At 40.7% G+C, this 18,152-nt stretch overlaps 1 protein-coding gene across 1 annotated transcript in view; it reads right to left on the minus strand.

The window, feature by feature from the left end:
• Positions 1–8,888: 8,888 nt before the first annotated feature.
• The window catches only part of EHF (ETS homologous factor), a 35,324-nt gene continuing 26,060 nt past the window's right edge, over positions 8,889–18,152 (minus strand). The window contains exons 7-9 of the mRNA XM_063333716.1: positions 16,406–16,465; positions 13,228–13,423; positions 8,889–12,407 (exon numbers count right to left, since the gene is read on the minus strand). Coding sequence (XP_063189786.1) covers positions 12,308–12,407; positions 13,228–13,423; positions 16,406–16,465 — 356 coding nt within the window. The 3' untranslated portion in view covers positions 8,889–12,307. The remainder of the gene's footprint in view (positions 12,408–13,227; positions 13,424–16,405; positions 16,466–18,152) is intronic.

Consider the following 18,152-nt stretch of genomic DNA (forward strand, 5'->3'; position numbering starts at 1 on the left):
TTTTTTTTTCACCCAAACCCTTTCAATAGGCTGGGAAATGAAGGTGTGGGAACTTACTAAGGAATAGAGCTGTTTAGATTGATCACACAGTATATTTTATTATTTTAACTAGCATATCAGGTGAACACATACAGACAAATCATAAAATTTTTTCATAGGATAGGTGATTGCTCACTATATCTGAAAATCAGGCCCTACTGGCGCTCAGTGATGGGGCCTCAACTACTTCCCTTAAGAGACGTGAGGTTTTTGTTCTCAGATATGAATATGTAAATGCAGCATCCAGAGTTCAAAAGGACTACATGCATCACACTGCAATTTCCGTCATTACAGTTATAATGGTTTCTAATTCTGATCACACACTGCAGTATGGTGAGCACAGTGCAGCTCTGCAGTCCAAGCACCTCCAACTACACAACCAGCCCTTCAGAAGGACAAAACTGCAGGGTCAAGAAGTAATTCACAAAACTCATCTTCACAGTTTCTCCTTTTCTTAATTATATTCCAACACTTATAACACATCTTTTCATCTTAGTACACTCTCACCCCCGCAAAAAACCCAAAGCCATTTATCAGTAGTTTTGATCCACTTTCTTCCCTTATTCCCTGAGCAGCAGGGGCCATACATACCCTCACAGGCAGCACGGATGTCAGAGTTTCAGAGATCCCTGTGACGTATATGACCTCCTCATCATCCTATGAGGACATTCGCTTGTGGGAGGTATGTTACCCAAACTAACACCCTGTGTTACTAGCTCCTCAACAAACTTGTCCTTGCTGCTTAGCAGAGGAGACTTGCAATTTTCCTGGAGTCCCACATTCTGTGTTAAGTGGTGGGGCAGGGGGACAGTTCCCCAGTTTCACACTCTAGTCTCACCAGTCCCTGGAGAGACATGCTTTGGTAGGCACACAAAAGCGCTCTTAAAGCCAGAGAAACATCATGGCAAAAGTAAACTACAAAATTATTTTATTACCATACAAAATTTAAGGAAAGGGGTTGCTATATTTATCAGAGCATTATACACCTGCTAGGTCCCACCTGGTCCTCTCCATGAAGCAGGTGATCAGTTCAGGTTTCACAAATTGTTTTATACTGATCTAATTGGAAATGGCTGATAGAGGGGTAGGAAGTTATCTCCCTCTCCTGCTTCTCTGTCTGCAGGTTTCTACATTCTCCCTTGAATTGTGCCTGATGATCCCATGACCTCAGGATGTGCAGATCCAAAGAAAAAAACTTATCCTTTTTCATTTCAGACTACTTTTGGGATCTATCAGTGAGGGGGGCCAGCCCAACAGGCACAGAGAAACAAGACAAGTAGGAGCCAGAGCTGCTCTTTCAGCAGAGATCTCAAGTCAGCTTAAACAGGCTATGACTAAACTAATCTGCAATTAAGCTCAAGGTGTTTCACATGGTGGCTAAGCTGGGACATAAGCTTCTGATGAGGCCCTACTTCTAGCCTTGCCTTCCTCCAAGCTGAGGAAAGGCTTGCTGACGTACATCCTTTTTGAGGTGGGGGATCTGCTGAAAGGTTCTTCACCCACAGGTCCCCTGTAACTCGTAACCTTGGTGTCTGAACAAAATATCAATTTGTAGTTTTTCTCCCACAGTGTTGCTGGCTATTACAGTGTGACTTTTTCTTGAAACTTAAAGAGGCTTTAAAACTGCTGATGGCCCCTGGGTGTAGCCACATGGTGTTATTATCTTGTGAAACCATTTATTAAAGGTGACAGCAAAGCTTATTAGCTGGCTTTGTTCTTAACTTGAGTATAAACAAATGGGTTATCCATGCATAGTGAATTAAATTCTTTCTGTGCACCAGAAAAAAAGGCGTTTAAACTCCAGCACATAACTTTTCATTGTGTGTGTATTGAAAAATTACATCTGATGGAAGCCAAGATAAAGGGCAGGTCTCATTTCAGCTGTTCACAGAGACCAAACTTCGTGGCAACAAAACATACTTGGGATGAGACAGTGCTTGCCCAGATCCCGGGACACCGACAATGGGTCTTTGTATTCTGCCACCTTAAATTTGATAGCACTGCATTGCTCCTCACCAGTACAAGCAGACAGCCCAGTGTGTGAGTTACTGTCCTTCATTGAAGTAGTGAGAGCAGGTTTTAGGGAGCCAAAGAGTGATTGTCAGCCTCAAAATTTATGCAGTCTCCCAATCTTCCACATTTTAAGCACTATCAACGCTGGTCTCTGTTTTCATAGCAAAATTAAAGAACTGCTCCATCTGACATGCTGCCAGTCCTTTGCAGCTGCTGACAACGGCAGCTATGAGGGCGGTTGACACAATGGTGTGGTTTGCTGCCTCACCTGCGCCAGCTCAATCAGAGCTTTACAGAAGAGCATCATCTTGCAGAGCCTTCAGGCAGCCTCTCATCTGTGGATCAGTGTGGCTGGGCAGGGGTCACAGCAATGGGCAGGAGCCAAGCTGCACCAGGCATAGTCTGGGGAGGTGGAATTGTAAAGTGTGTCCCTTCTGCAGTGGCAGCAAGGTAATAGATTGGATTAGCTTTATCATCTAACTCTAAATTTCCTTGAAAGCAAATATAACTTTTATTATTCCCTCACTCCCAAACCTACTGGAAAAGCAAAGAGTGTCCATAAGCTGTATGTGATTGTGTGCCAGCTGCCGAATATGCCATGCATCCCTGTGCAGAGTGCCCTTCTCCATTAGACGCCTCCTGGCATGCCAATGATTTCAGCCTGAACATGCTGAAATGTTTCACTCATGAACTATAAAATAATGAAAAATATTGGTTTGGCATGAATAACTGGTGAATCATCAGCATTTGTAATTGTTTGGGAGTATGGAGGTAGTCTTGGCTTATTTATATTCTGGTTTCACATGAGAACATTGATATGAAACAGCAGTAATTGAATCTGATAAGCTCCGGTGAGGAGGTACGATTTGGAGAGAGATATAAGAGTACAGAGGGAACTCTAGGAGGGTGCATGGAGACTTGCAGGTTGCCTCACATTGCAACTCATAGATTTCATATACTCCTAAAATGAGTGATCATCATTTCAGGCAAAGCTAATTATCTGAGACATTGTGATTGTATCTTCCATGAGACGGATGAAATTCAAGGCATTCCGCCCTTCTCCTTTTTAAAAAATTAATTGGCTGTCTACTTAAAGATTTCTTTGAAAATACAAGGATCTTAGACAGCATAAGACTGCAGTCTGTGAGTCTTTGGTAGCAAATGTTGTTTCTCTGGCTGTCAATGTTTGGGAACAGGCTTGGTGGGATGACTGTGTTGAGGAGAAGTACAGTAGTCCACAGGAAACAGAGAAACATCAGACCTGTGGTGTGATCCTCTATTCTCTCAGAACTGCAATGACTCAGTAAAAGAGCCCTTGGTTGTAGATTTGGTTTGCTCTTTTAAATTTCTCTGACTTGGCAAATTCACAGCCTATAACCGTGTGAGCTAGAGCCAAAGGGCTAGTTTGGTCTTAGCCCATGAAAGCCGACTCAACAGATGAGGGGGCTGACAGACAAACTCTTTACATTCCCTTCCAGGGAAAGAGCAGTTTCTGTGGGTACAGCCAGCAAGGTTATAACCACCCCACTTGGGAAAAGAGAATGGGAGAAAATATTGGAGGCAGGAGCTGACAAATAGTGAGCAAAAGTGGCAAGACTTGAGGGATAAGTCCACTTTCCCAGAGCACTTCATGATCTCCAGTCAAGGGCTGTATCTCAGCATCCGCATGGCAGCATCACCTCCAGGAGCTTCGACATTCCCATCAATCTCCTGAAATTTCTGCAACGCTCACAGTCACAGCATTTGGGGTGCTTCTTCAGGAATATTAAAAAACTTCAGCCTACATCTGCCCGGCACATCCAAGAAATTCAGGATCCTCAGCCTGGGAGATGAGTGTGTACGGTGGCACTAAACCTTTCTACATGGTGAATCCTAGTCTCCAGAGGCTGCAACCAGGATAAATGCAGCACTATTCCGCACCCACAGGTTGCTATGGAGCCATCCTGAAGCCTTCCCTAGAGAGTTGTGAAGCACAACAATCTCCTTGCCACACAATGCTGCAGGTCATGTTATTGCCCAAACTTTTCAAGATTCAGAAAGGAGCCTTAAAAAGCAGCTTATAAGGTATTGCGTTCAGCCCCTGAACACCCTCAGTTCAAAGAAGGAGGCTTTCAGAGACTATCACAGTCTCTTCACCACTCTTAGAGGAGAGAGGGGAAGACTCCTCTGCAAAATTCATGAGATGTGTACTGATACTAAAATCATCGTTTAAAAAGGCATTCATCCTCACTGAAATACCCATAGCCTGAAATAAGGAAATCCTGGTGCAAATCATATACTGATGTAAAAATCTAGGATCAGTCAAGAAGCGTCTGCCAATGGAAACAAAGTGATTTTCACAATGAGTGATATTTGCAATAAATAGTCCACCTGCTTATTTCATTTTGTGATCTGATAGACTTACTAAACCACTTGAACTAGACCACTGGAAGAAGAATCTATCTCAACATCCAGAGCAGCATAAAACTGCAGACTCAGATACAAATGAAAAATCAAGTACAAGACATACATAAAATGTATAACACCAGTTGACGAATATTTATGAAGCATTCCTGTTTCCCCAGGGTCAATAAGTAGTGCATATGGGGCAGTCTTTTTTATAAAGGCATGGGGGAAAAGCATGTTTTGTGTTGTTCTTGAGCAGGCCTTGCAGGTCAGCTCTAGGAACAGAAACTGCGCTTCTGGCACAGCCTGTCTACCTGTCCCTTGACAAGATTTGAGAGGAAAAAAAATTGGCATTACTGAGATTTTTGTAGTTGTGTCCAGATTTTCCCACTTCCCATCTAGCACTCGAAGGAACACTTTAGATCAAATACTCTGCATGCGTCAGGAATGAGAGTGAAATGTGATGGAGGTCCTGTAGTAGAAAGAAAGGTAAGCAAGGTAACAGCAATGATTCGTCAGGATGTGAAATTCATGGGGCAGATCCTTAAATAGCTTAATTTTAATGAAAAAATATAATTGTTTATGTCAGATCTGCTGTGTTCACAGCAGATAACATTCACATAACACTTTAAGCAAAATATAATTCCAACTTCCAGAGGCAGTTGATTTTTACCCAGAAATTTTCATTAATAGGGTTGTCCTAGAAAAACTTCAAACTGGAAAAAACTTTCCAGTGAGGAGCAGCTGAATGCTGAGGTACTGATACAAAGACAGTGAGCATGGGATTTTAATACAGTCTCGAGCTTCGTGATTAAAGTTGATCACAAGTCTGTATAAAGTTACAAATCTTTGTAACTTCTAAAAACAGGTGAGTTACTGAAGAAGCACAAAAGTGTCATCAGCAATTCTCTTGGACCTTCCTTTGAGGACTGTCTGCTTTTGGGGCTTTTCACCAGCTATGAATTTACATTAACATTGCTGAATGGTTTGCTTAACAGATCTTTAGTCAAATCGTATTGATGTAGCAGTTTAAGAGAGTTAGTCAAGCCAGTTCCTGTGGGAACATCCTGTCCAGGATATGTCGGCATGCACATATCCCAAATGTATGTGTCTATTTTACAGAAAAAGATATTTAGCAGGTGCTGTCAGTAATTAAAATTTCCCTGTGTCTTCATCTGCTCGGTAGGATACAGAAAATCCAAAATATTTTTTAAAGGGTGACTCTATTCAGTAAATCAGATTCGTTGCTGGTGTAATAACTATAATGTAAAAGGCAGAAACAAAATGATAAAAGGAAGGTTACTACATAAACTTTTCTCAAAAGTTAAAAATAAAATGGCAAAAAATCTCCTCCTTATTTATTTTGTGTTGTTTATTTTCCTGGTATTTTGGAAATCTGTTTGGTTTTATAAAACAGAATTTCCCAATGAGAGCTTTTGAACTTGAAAATACTTTTGTAAAATGTATTTTGGTGTTAGGCTTTTCTTGCGGAAACAATAGAGTGTTACTTAAATTGAAATGTAAATACTTGAGTGTGTTTCAAATTCCTCACAGAAATAATTAGCCTCTTTACACCAGATTTAGCTATTCAATTTAACAGTCTCATCTCAAGAAAAATAATACTACATGTTATAGTAACTGATTGGGCAGATGCGTTAGAACCTCAGTTGTAAAAAAAGAAACATTTGCAATCTTAAGAATAATTTTATTTTTCCTTTTCATTTTAGTGACATCATATATTTAGACTACATTTATCCCCCAACCTCACACAAAGCACCTTGTTCCCAGGAACAGTATAAATGCTGAATAAGGAACCAAAAAGATTAGGAAGAAGAAGATCAGTATGCCTATTTGTTTCGCAGTACCTGCTACAGCATTAAAGATCATCCATCTCCCTCTTCATCCCCTGTGTTGAGACTGAACCTTATTGCTGAAAATTCAAAACAAGATGAAAGCAAAGAAGAATATCACACCATTCTGAAGACAGAGGGGGAAAATTCTTCAGCAGAAATAGTGCTTTGCTCATATTACTTCCATAATTAAATATTTTTTTTAGGGTCACAAGATTATGCAGTGCACATCAGCATATTGCTCTAATTTCTTGCTCTCCTTACAGTTGTAATTAGACTTGTAAACACTAATTTATGTTTAATTTTTGCAACCAACCTCTGGCGGAAAGACTATAAATAGACTGACTTGGATGTCATCAACTTTTTTTGTGCCTACAGCCTTTGTATTTCCACACAGAGCTGTTCAGTGCAGTAAGCTCTGGCCATCTACTCAGTCTCTTTCTCCTGCTTTTTTTAGTTTCTTTCCCTATTATTTTCTCTAACATTTTCATGTGTTGAAACAGCCTCGTGGCTGAAGGAGCTAAATATCCGGGGAAAGGCAGCAAGAGTTGTTGTTGGAGGAAATTGTTGGCTGGCACACAGCTCAGGACAGACTGCATTTTGCAAAGCTCCATCAGCAAGGGAGCAAATGCTGAAAACCCAATAGATAATGTATCTTTCAAATTATTATAATTATCCCACATACACTTCTTGGAAGCTATTAGTATTGGTAACTCTTAGTTGCTCATCTTTCTGCAGGACCAGATTTCACTTACCTGAAGTAATTCTCACTCGTCCTTGATGCAGACATGCCCACAAATTTGTATCAGATTTAGATGTAGCTTAGCACAGACTCTGTTTACAGTACTCCTCTTACTTATTCTCAATTTACCTACGATTTGCAAACTCTGAATTTTGCCTTGAATTTTTATTTCATATGGCCTTAGAATGCAGCTGAAAGATGAAGTTTTGCTTGATTTTAAGTCACAACCTCAGAAGAGATCTGGTTTTTTTAAACGTGCGTGTTTCCAAACAATATTTTCATTTGTTTTCGTATCAAATATTGTCCTTAGATTGGTTGAAACAAAAGGCCCAACCATTTACTGGAAAACCAGCTGTGTGCTTTTTTAAAATTCAGTCTGAACTTGCTTGAAATATGGTTACAATTCCTTTTGAAATCTGGCTTGGGACTCCCAAGCTCTGTAACTATCACAACCCTTTCAGGGCACTGGCCTGTTTTTGCCTGCTAAACATGGGGGTTGTACCTGTGATTAAAATTCAAATATATTCTCCTACTTAGGTGGACATAATTCTGCAGCCCCCTGAAATTCTGTGTTTTAGTATAGTCTGATTTCATACAATCATAGAATCATAGGGTTGGAAGGGACCTCTGGAGATCATCTAGCCCAACCCCCCTGCCAGAGCAGGGTCACCCAGAGCAGGTTGCACAAGAACGCGTCCAAGCGGGTTTTGAATGTCTCCAGAGATGGAGACTCCACCACCTCTCTGGGCAGCCTGTTCCAGTGCTCTGCCACCCTCAAAATAAAGTTCCTCCTCATGTTTAGGTGGAACTTCCTACGTTCAAGTTTGTGCCCATTACTTCTTCTCCTGTCCCCGGGCACCACTGAAAAGAGCCTGGCCCCATCCTCCTGACACCCACCCTTTAAGTATTTGTAAGTGTTGATAAGATCCCCCCTCAGCCGTCTTTTTTCCAGACTGAAGAGACCCAAATCCCTCAGTCTTTCATAGTCATTCAACATAGACTAAACGCTTCTAGAGCCACCATCCTCAAACATCCATATACATAATTTCAAATGCAGTGGAATCACTCGCTTGCTTAACATTAGGAATGTTTGCAGGTTATAGAGCATAATGGAGTGAAGCTCCTGGTTTGAGACTCAAGCCCAACTCCAGACATGCTGGCACAGCAACAAAGCATAGGTCACCGCAGCAGGCAGCCCCCTGCTGCCAACCAGCTCAGGATACCCAGCGAGACAGCGGCAGAGGCTACAGATTGGCTCATTGCAGGTCCATGGAGTGCACGTTCTCACCGTACTGAGAGGGCCACGGTCCCCCACAGAGTGTAAATGCCATACAGGCCCACTTTGGCTTTCTCTTCATTTTAGAGGTTTTCAGTTTTTTTCCTCAAGTTGCAGACCAAATCAGGAGACATGTTCTCTTTGTTCACTGAGTGGTTTTGTACCCACCACTTAGACTGAAAAATAACACGAAGGGTAGGATTTTATAGTTTTAGCTGCTTTGATTCAGTAAAGGAAATGCTTAGTGTGAGTAATGTCATCTTTAATCGGCCTAGCCCTTGCACACACTTCAAAACACCTTGAAGTTAAATCAGTGATGAAGTAAGACCTTTGGAAAGTTTAGCAGCCGAACAAGAAAAGCAATCTATCTATGTCAACATAATCGAGTATTCCAGCAAGGCCTGTGAGACATAAAACAGGTTTGGAAATCTGGTATCTTCACCATAGATGGGCTATTCAGCATATTAGTAAATTTAAGCTATTGGATTTTGTGGTAGTTACATCAGTCCTTTCTCCAATATTGAAAGAGTCCATATTAGTCACTTCCAATCTCAAGACATAACAAAGTGAATTCATCAGAAAATTTCTTTCATGAATGGTTTATTTGAATTTATATCATATACGCAAAAATAGAAACAGTCTTTAGAATCATTTTGTGATACATAGTCTCCAAGCTGAGATTTACAATGGCAACAGTCAAATACCTAATGTGGATTTGTTTCCATACATATACATTGAAGATGAATCTGTGAGAAGCAAGCAGGAATTATGCAATGTGCTGCAGAAAGAAAAATGAAAATGTAACTAAACATTTTAATGTCTTTGTAGTTCACCAGCCTACATGCAGTTTATCAGGATGTTTTTAGAGCATGTTGCTTTAATTTTGTGCAGAAAATATAGTTTGAGAGTGCTCATGCCAAACCTTTGACATTGTGATTTGCATGTAACTATATAAATATAATATACTTTCCTATTTAGAGCTTTATACATATGAAAAATTATGGTACAATAAAAATCTATACACATGGTGCTACCAGTTCAGCAGCTGCTAACTCAAAGAATACATCTAAAAATATGATTGCTCAGCCTCTGAAATATAAAATAAAAGAGCAATCAGAAATGCATTTTGTTTAAATAGTAATTTACATAAACATTCATCTCTTCATTTTCTCCATTTGCTTAGGTCTGGTAAAAAGACTCCCTTTGGTTGGTTGCATCTGTCCTTGGCAAGAACTGTAGTTTTAAACTACAGTCCTTTTGTTTGTCTAGGGCTAAATTTAATATATTTGTAAAACAGAGTAAATGTTGGATGGCTTCTATTCCAACCTTGTGCTATTGTAATTCTGAATGACAAGTACCTCGTCTGAAAAGTTCTGCAGAGTGGGAATAGAAATTTGCATGATTTCCACATGCTAAAAGACGTGACAGTGAAAGACTGGCATTTATACTGCATACCAGCGTAAATCACCCTCCAGATTTATACAGTATGCTTCTAAATAAAGCTTTATCTTTCAAAACCTTTAAAAGCAGGTTTAGCTGCTGCTTGGTAACCAAGTGGTGTCACGTGTATATCACAAGTTCATTTTATCTCCCGAGAAGTTTGGTGAGAGAGCTGTTAGAAAGCAGCTTTATGAAGGCATTACAATCAGTTGCTCTAAGATGTATGCTAACCTGAGATAAGGTATAACAGTTTTGCGGATTTGTGACGGTACCACTGATTTCAGGTTTTCACCCAATGTGTGGATTCGGGGTGGGAGGGGGAGTATGAAGAGCATGGAGCAAAGGACTGCAAATAACCGTGGGGTGGTGGGAAGGAACTGTCTTTGGAGTAAAGTGAAGGTGCTCTCCTCATCTGGTGGCCTGGTTCTTATTATATGAACTACAAAATGATGGTGAAATAAATGGAATGTAGCTAATCAAGCTTAAAAAAGGAAATTACTGAGTTGCGTAAAAGCAGGCAAGGCTAACACAGTCAGTCAAAAATAAATAAAAAAAAAAAGACAAGAGAGAGAGAAAGACCGAGAGAAAAAAAGTCCTTTGAAGTACAGAGGCCTGTTATTTGATTTGTAAATAAGATAAACGTCTCTCCACCCAGGTTATGAAAAGTAAAAATTGTTATATATGGGTAATTGATAGTGACAGTTCTGGCATACACAGCGTAGGAGGTGGTGCTATTGTTTGACATGCCCTACATGTGTAGATAACAAGTTAGGCCCTCATGTTTGCCTACAAATTGTTGCTAAGCACATTTTATACCCTTTATATTGATACTTCTGTTGTGTCTTGGTTTCGTCTCTGTTTCCTTTTAAGACAAATGAAAAATGGAATATCATACAAACTCCTTGGTTGCACCTTCCTGCATTTCAAGCTAATATGGATTCAAAACCAGGGGACACCCGAAGAAATGGGTATTGGATGGATTTAATATTCTTAACTTTCTTTTTTTCTTTTTTCTTTTTTTTTTTTTGTCCTGGACTTCTCAGCCCCTGTTTTTGTTTTCCAAATTCTCCATCCCTGAAAAAATGAGTTGGAATCAATCTTGGTTTCACTTCTGTTAACATCACCAAGAAAACTTTGTTTCTCAACTCCCACACCTCATGTACTCAGTGACCTGGTGACGTGCTGCCTCCTCTAGCTTTTATTTCCTCATGTTCTGCATGTGCTTGGTGCCAGCAGGAAGCATTTGTGACTTGGAGAAAGAAAAAAGTTGCCAATGAATCTTCAGTCTCCACATAGCACTGCTAAAGATGAGCCCAAAATACTGACCCAGATGTGAACGTCTCCAAAACCTCCCTGTCTTTCTGTTGGTGGGTTTTTCTCCAACTAAGAATCCCAAGCACGGTTGACAAATACAAATACAATGTAGAGTTAGACTTGAGAAAAGCAAAGGGAATGAATATTTTACATGCAATGGAGCTCTGCATTTCTGAAAGGTTTTTTGAAAGTATCTGTCCAAGTGAGACTTGACCTGCCAAGAGGACCATACTACTTGAAGGAACAGGGAAACTGCTTCCTCCTGCCATGGGATTAATATATGTTCTGCTTCCCCACCTCCTCACTGCTTCATATGACATGGTTTTGAATGCTTTAATTAGGAATATAAGAGGGTGGGAGAAGTATTAATATTTCTACTGGGAAATCGGTGCCTTTTAGTAAGTTTGCCCAGTCAGAGAACAGTAATCTTCCTTCAATACCTTTTGGTCCCTAAGATTGACTCTCTTCCTGCAGCTCACCTCAAAGATGTTAGTTAAAAACAAATATCCCTTTTCCTGGGATGAGCTGAATGCCCTTTGGAGATTAGGGAAGATACTCAGTACCAGGCAAGGTCAGGTCCTAAACTTCTGCCTACAAAAGAAGGTCCCAGTGGTGGAGGTAGCATGGGTTCTCCAAATAAATGGTGACAGCCACCTTGCAGAGCCACTGCTTTCTGTGGCTGGAATAAGCTAACTGAAGAGGAATCCACTGTCTGACTCAACAAAAGCAACTGAAAGTCAGCAAAGTGTTTAAACACTCAGAAATCAGAGGAGGGAAGGAACAAGTGATATTGGCCAATGAAAGCTATAAACCAGCTCACTATGGAAAAAGACTACTTGGCTCAGAGATGCTTTACTGTTTCCTCCACTTGTAGTTGCCTTCCAAAGTGGATTATCATACTCCCAAATGCCCTAGTATTTCGCTCCTTCCCTTTCTTTGTGTGACTCACAGCATTGTCATAAATCACATTATGCCTGTATGATTTTAAAAAAAAAGAGAAAAAACTTCACAAGAAGGGGAAAATAATCATAATTCTATAATATTATCTTATACCACAGAAAACTGTGTACATTTTTTCCCCATACAGGACATACTTCAAATAAAATAATTTTAACACCAATAATGATAATGTTCCTTCTTCCCAACAGAAGTAGAATTGGTTTTTCACCCCAGTTTGGTACATAAATATAAGAAAATAGTCTTTGAATATTTACATCCAGGTGTTCTAAATGTTATTTGTTGACATATTTAATTCTCATTTTCTCTCCAGCCACGGGCATTCTTTCCAAATTTATATACTAATCTCCGACCATCTACACGCTCCAGGATTTCTCTTTTATAATAGTATCTGTTAAAATAAAAACATAGAAAAATATTTAAGATCAAATTCACCTTTGGTCCTAAAAGGTCACCGGCAATTATGCAATCGCTCAGCTAGCTGAAAAGTCTTTATTTTCTATTGATATGTATATAACACCAAAGATTATTATAACTGAAAGACAGAAAAGAAAAACTGATGTCTTCTTTTTACTTTACATTAATTATTTTCTGGTTTAATTTCACCATATTTCAAGTCATAGCATATTGCTGTACTTATCACACACTCTTATGAGATTTTATGGGGTATTTTCCAGATTTGCCAGGATCTGAAATCAGACCAGGAAAGGATCTCTACTTCCATTTAAAAAAAACATTTTGAACTTTCATATATTATGGAAAAACACTCAAAATGTTAAAGCAAAGAATACAGAAAATCCTCACATAGGATTTGTAAATCTATTTTAAGATAACGGTTGGGGGGGTATGTCTAGTTTTTGAACATATAAGGTCTCTGGCCATTCAGTAGCACGTGAACTTTCAGCCTGCTACAGCCATGTTTCCTTTCTACATTGGTTGGTTGAGTGGACAGCAACGGAATGTATGTTAAATATATATAAAATACATATGTATGTTATATATATTATATATATTATAGAATACAGAAACAGGAGGGGAAAGAAAAGACAAAGAAGAACATAAGGTTACAATCTCAAAATTAGCGGGAAAGACTCAGTTGCCAAAGAAAGCAATTGGAGCTGCTGACAATTCATTTTTAAAAGCCAGCCAGATTCTCCATTCAGGTAGTCTCTTTACATGCCCTAGTCTTCTACAGCAATATATCAGCTCACCTCATAGCCCGGCTGAGTTTCTCATAAGTCATGCTGCTGTTGTTTTTCTTCTTTCCCCAAAGCTGAGCCACAGCTTCGGATTTTAAAAATCTGAAGACACCTTCTGACCGATCTTCCCATTTGATTAATCCTGGGTTTTTCTCAGGATTGAGAAGAATATCTCGAATAAATTCCCAAAGATGAGTTCCTCGAGGGTCTGAAAGAGGAAAGGGGGCAGGAGGAAGGAGTGTCTAGAAAGCTTTCTGGGCTATGCTTACCATTTTTATGTCACATCGGGTTGAAAGGGACGTTAAAGATCATGTAGTTCCAACCCCTCTGCCCTGGGCAGGGACACCTCCCACTAGACCAGGCTGCTCAGAGCCCCATCCAGCCTGGCCTTGAACACTTCCAGGGATGGGGCAGCCACAGCTTCCCTGGGCAACCTGTTCCAGTGCCTCGCCACCCTTACAGTAAAGAATTTCTTCCTGATACCGGATCTAAATCTGCCCTCTTTCAGTGTGAAGCCATTACCCTGTGTCCTATCATTACACTCTCTGATAAAGAGTCCCTCCCCATCCTTCCTGTAGGCCCCCTTCAGGTACTGGAAGGCCATTATAAGGTCTCCCTGGAGCCTTCTCTTCTCCAGGCTGAACAACCTCAACTCTCTCAGCCTATCCTCATAGCATAGGTGCTCCAGCCCTCTGATCACCTTCGTGTCCCTCTGCTGGACCTGTTCCAACAGGTCCATGTCCTTCTTGTGCTGACGACTCCAGAGGTGGGGGTCTCACCAGAGCAGAGTAGAGGGGCAGAATCACCTCCCTCGACCTGCTGGCCACCTGCTGTCATATTTTCACAGTGTGTCACCTACAGATGGTGACCACTCAGTAGGGACAGGCAGGTTCCTGGAGCACAGGACCCCCACCTTGGAGATATATAGGCAAAAAATGCTGACAGCCTTTACACTGAGGCTGGAAATGAGTGTCAGCCTTTGGCAGTCTGAGCCTCATGGCAGGCAGGTAGGAGTCCTAGCAACCAGGGGAAGCAGAGTCCAAACCACCCACTGCTTCCTTCTGCCTTTCTGCCCTCAAGATAACATTTTTAAGTTTTCCCCTCATGTCATTGGCCCATTTTTCCTGATATTCTTCTACAGCATGGCATGTAACCTGATATTACAGTGTGGTAAATGAAACAGCCGAAGTAATTGTGAAGCAGGCACTGAATCTCCATGCATTTAAAAGACAGACAGAAGGCAAAGGAAGTGAAATGACATTCCACATCAACGAGTCTTTAGTCCCAGGTCTCTTAGGTAGACTTAAAGAAGTAAGAAGGTGCAGAGTGGACAGAGAGATAGTGACAAAACTGACTAGGCAAAATTGTATGGGAAAAGGGTATAAAAAAATTGGACTGTGATATCAGAAAAGGCAAAACCAAATTTCTAAGTAAGTTCAACAGGTAGACCTTCCAGTTTAAGCACAAATCTATCCCACAGTTACTGCAGAGGTGGTACCAGAAAGTCCAGGTCAGAAAGAAAAAAAAGATTAAATAAATCCAAGTCAGATGTAGACTGACTGACTGGACGAAGAATAACAAACACAGTGACAAGGTGGGCCAGAAGGACAGCAGTCCTTTGGTCTGACTTCAAAAGTATGCAAGAGTTTAGACCAAATTAAGAAGGAAACAAGCTAGTCAAACATGTCAATAAAAAGGTATACAGTGCAACACAAGTAGAAGTAGATTTCAGTCAACTAACCCAGTATTTCTCTTTGTTATTATAATTGTTTTCTAAAACCAACAAAATGTGGACCCAGCCTACCTGGACACCAGTAATATACTCAATAAATCTTGACACAGAGCGGGACTGAAGAAACTGGAAACATGGGGGATTAGCCCAGCATGGCAAAGTGACCGTTTCTATATGCCAAGGCTGTGATTGAGTTCCTAGAATCATAGAATATCTCAAGTTGAAAGGGACCCATAAGGATCACCAAGTTCAACTCCCTGCTAACGGCACTACCTAAAACTAAACCATATGACTAAGAGCTTCATCCAGATGCTCCTTGAATTCTAACGGGCTTGGTGCTCTGAACACTTCCCTGGGGAGCTTGCTGTAGTGACCGACCACTCCTAGTGAAGAACCTTTTCCTAATGTCCAATCTGAACTTCCCCTGACGCAGCTTCATTACACTTCCTCATGTCCTATCACTGGTCACCAGAGAGAGATCAGCACCTCCCCTTCCGCTGCCCTCCTTGAACAAGATGTAGACTGTGATGAGGTTACTCCTCAGCCTTCTCTTCTCTAACCTGAACAAACCAACTGACCTCAGTTCTTCACAGGTCTATCTTCAGACCAGTCCTATCTAATCCTTTCATTAGCAACCTTGAGACACAAAAAAAGAAAGAAAATATCTTTGTGCAGATAAAAAGTCCAGAAGTTCTGGTCAGGTAAAGTCACAGAGCAGGGTAAGATGAAGAGTCAGGAAAACACAGATAATCTGGAGACCATATTGAAACAGGATGAAAGGAAATACTACAAAATGCAGTGAAGAACCAATATTCAGCTTTGCTATTGTAAATAGGGAATGACACAGGATGCAAAATACATACACAAGATATTTTCAGCATAAAAATCTCAGTAAAGTACATTAATGGGACTATGGTCAGAAATCACAATTATGGTAACTTGTCTTCAGAGTCAGGTTGACTCAAAACTAGCATAAAAAACAGATGAGGGGAGTGGAAAGACTGAGAGGAGAAGAATGCGGCAGGACTGAGGGGCAGGTGCTTGCTTGTGGCACCGTACACGAGAAGCTCTGCAAGGAGACGCTAAGCAGGATCTCCGATGCATGCTGCACCCAGCAGGCACGGGCACGATCATGGCCATGCCCACATCTCCTTCATCATTCCTTTACTCCAGACCACCAGCCCAGCTCAACGCAGGGCAGAGGCAACTGTCTTCTGGTTGCATCCTCATGAGCCCTCACTGATAAAAACAATTTGAAAAGTGTAACAATACTGACTCAAAAATAACATAAGCAAACAGTACTAGAAACAGTCAGGTCCTTGGAGGACTCAATCACAATAATGATCTAACCAGTTTTGCTTTCAAAATGCTTCCTTTTCCTTCCCGAAGGGGATTTGCTTTTAATGTGTTTCTGTTCCTTCAGCTAACCAACCATTATAAACACAGATGTCAACTTACTGTGCTTCTTGGTGTGGGACTTTGGGGTATGATCTTGCATTTTTTTCACGTCTGAAGAATCTGCAGAGAAGGAAAATGAAGCCTAATTGTAAATTTGATTAAAGGCTTTCCATTGACTAGCAGGTTGAAAGAAATAAAACCACAAAAAAGAACAAATATCTCTTTTAAAGATAATCACTTTTCAGAAGGTAATCTAAGTGAGGAGGAAGGGAGAGAGTTTTGTTTTCTGTACTATATGTTAATCAGCACACTTCACAAAGAGACCATTGATGAATAAAGAATGAATGCAGAGATAAACATTTGGCTTTTGAAACCTAAATTTGATTAACAAATACCTCACCTCATGTTATGTGTGAGAGAGAGAAAAATAAGACGATCACGTCTATAAAAGGAATCCTGAATTGTCGCATTATGCCTTAGTCTTTGCAGAAGCATGTATCTTTGGGGGCTTATTTGTTTCTGAAGAGATGATCTAATGTGAAATGTATGCACTGGTACCAATGCACAGAATACTTACCTGACTAAAACATAATGAACTGGCACGGCATTATTGTTTAGGGGGGTGGAGGGGGTGGTGCAGGGGTTGGGAACGGGACTGTGCTGGTAGGAGTTTTTGGCAGCTGGACATGCATATATTGTTCCATGGCTCAAAGCCATAGAAACAAGCCATTTCTTATCAATGGTACTTTATCACCTACAGCCAGCCAGAGGAGGAGTAGGGTTTCTGGCACAAGTGTTTCTTCAGAACTGGAGAAAAAGAAAAGTTCCCCCTGTTTATGACTGTAACCTACCTCACAGTCTGCACGTTCAACCCTCCTGCCCTCAAACCACTGCAGCCTGGCTCTGCTTTAATGAATAGCTTTCATCTGATCACTCCAAGTCTCACAAAATCTGTGGGATAGTCCTGAGAGGGAGCCCCTTCTGTGTTTGCTTTTCAGAATACTTCGTGCCTGAATTCAATAAAGCAAAGCTTAAGGTCCCACGCACGTTTTCCCAGCTTCTATGAATGCGTGATTATCATACTTTTAATGGAAACCAGGCATTTGCATGGGAAAATGACTCACAGGAAATATTCATTTGCATAGAAACTTGTTGGAGTTGCACAAGCAACTGCAATAACTGCATGTGAAAAGGTGGATGCAAACATATTCACACACTTGCTTTCTTCATACATAACTGGAAACATAAACTGAACAGGTCAGTGAGGATAAGCCTAACCTCCATTATTCTGAGCCTGACATAATTATTGTCCTTGACCCCTAAGCAGCAAACGCTTTCTGAATCATTTTGCCTTCCCATTCTCAAAGAGCAGGAACTGGCCTGAACTTCATTCAGCTTGGGGGGGCGGGAGGGGGGAAGTAAAATGGGGCTTATTTCACTGCATTTCCTCAGATTATGATTCCCTTGATGTTATTAAAAGTCTGTGGGAACTCCAGTCAAGGACAGCAGGACCCATTCTTTTATTTGTCCTCTTATATAAATCCTTCTTGTTTTAAAATCCCACAATGCACTTGCAAATGTTTATTATTCTCCGTTTGGCTGGAGATTTATTCTTGGAAGTTTAGTTGCCTTCTGCCTGGCTGGTGATTTATTCTGGATTTCAGCTGTGTAAATAGTCTCCCGCTCTCTCTCCACTCCTACGTGGAGACCGGTTTCAAACATGCCATGTTAGGAGTCTAGGGCCTGACAGATGAAAAGAGTTATGATGCAGTTTCAACAAAGCTGTCTTGCAAAACTTTTGACAAAA

This window comes from Chroicocephalus ridibundus, chromosome 4, assembly GCF_963924245.1.
Source record: "Chroicocephalus ridibundus chromosome 4, bChrRid1.1, whole genome shotgun sequence".
Classification (NCBI taxonomy): Eukaryota; Metazoa; Chordata; class Aves; order Charadriiformes; family Laridae; genus Chroicocephalus; species Chroicocephalus ridibundus.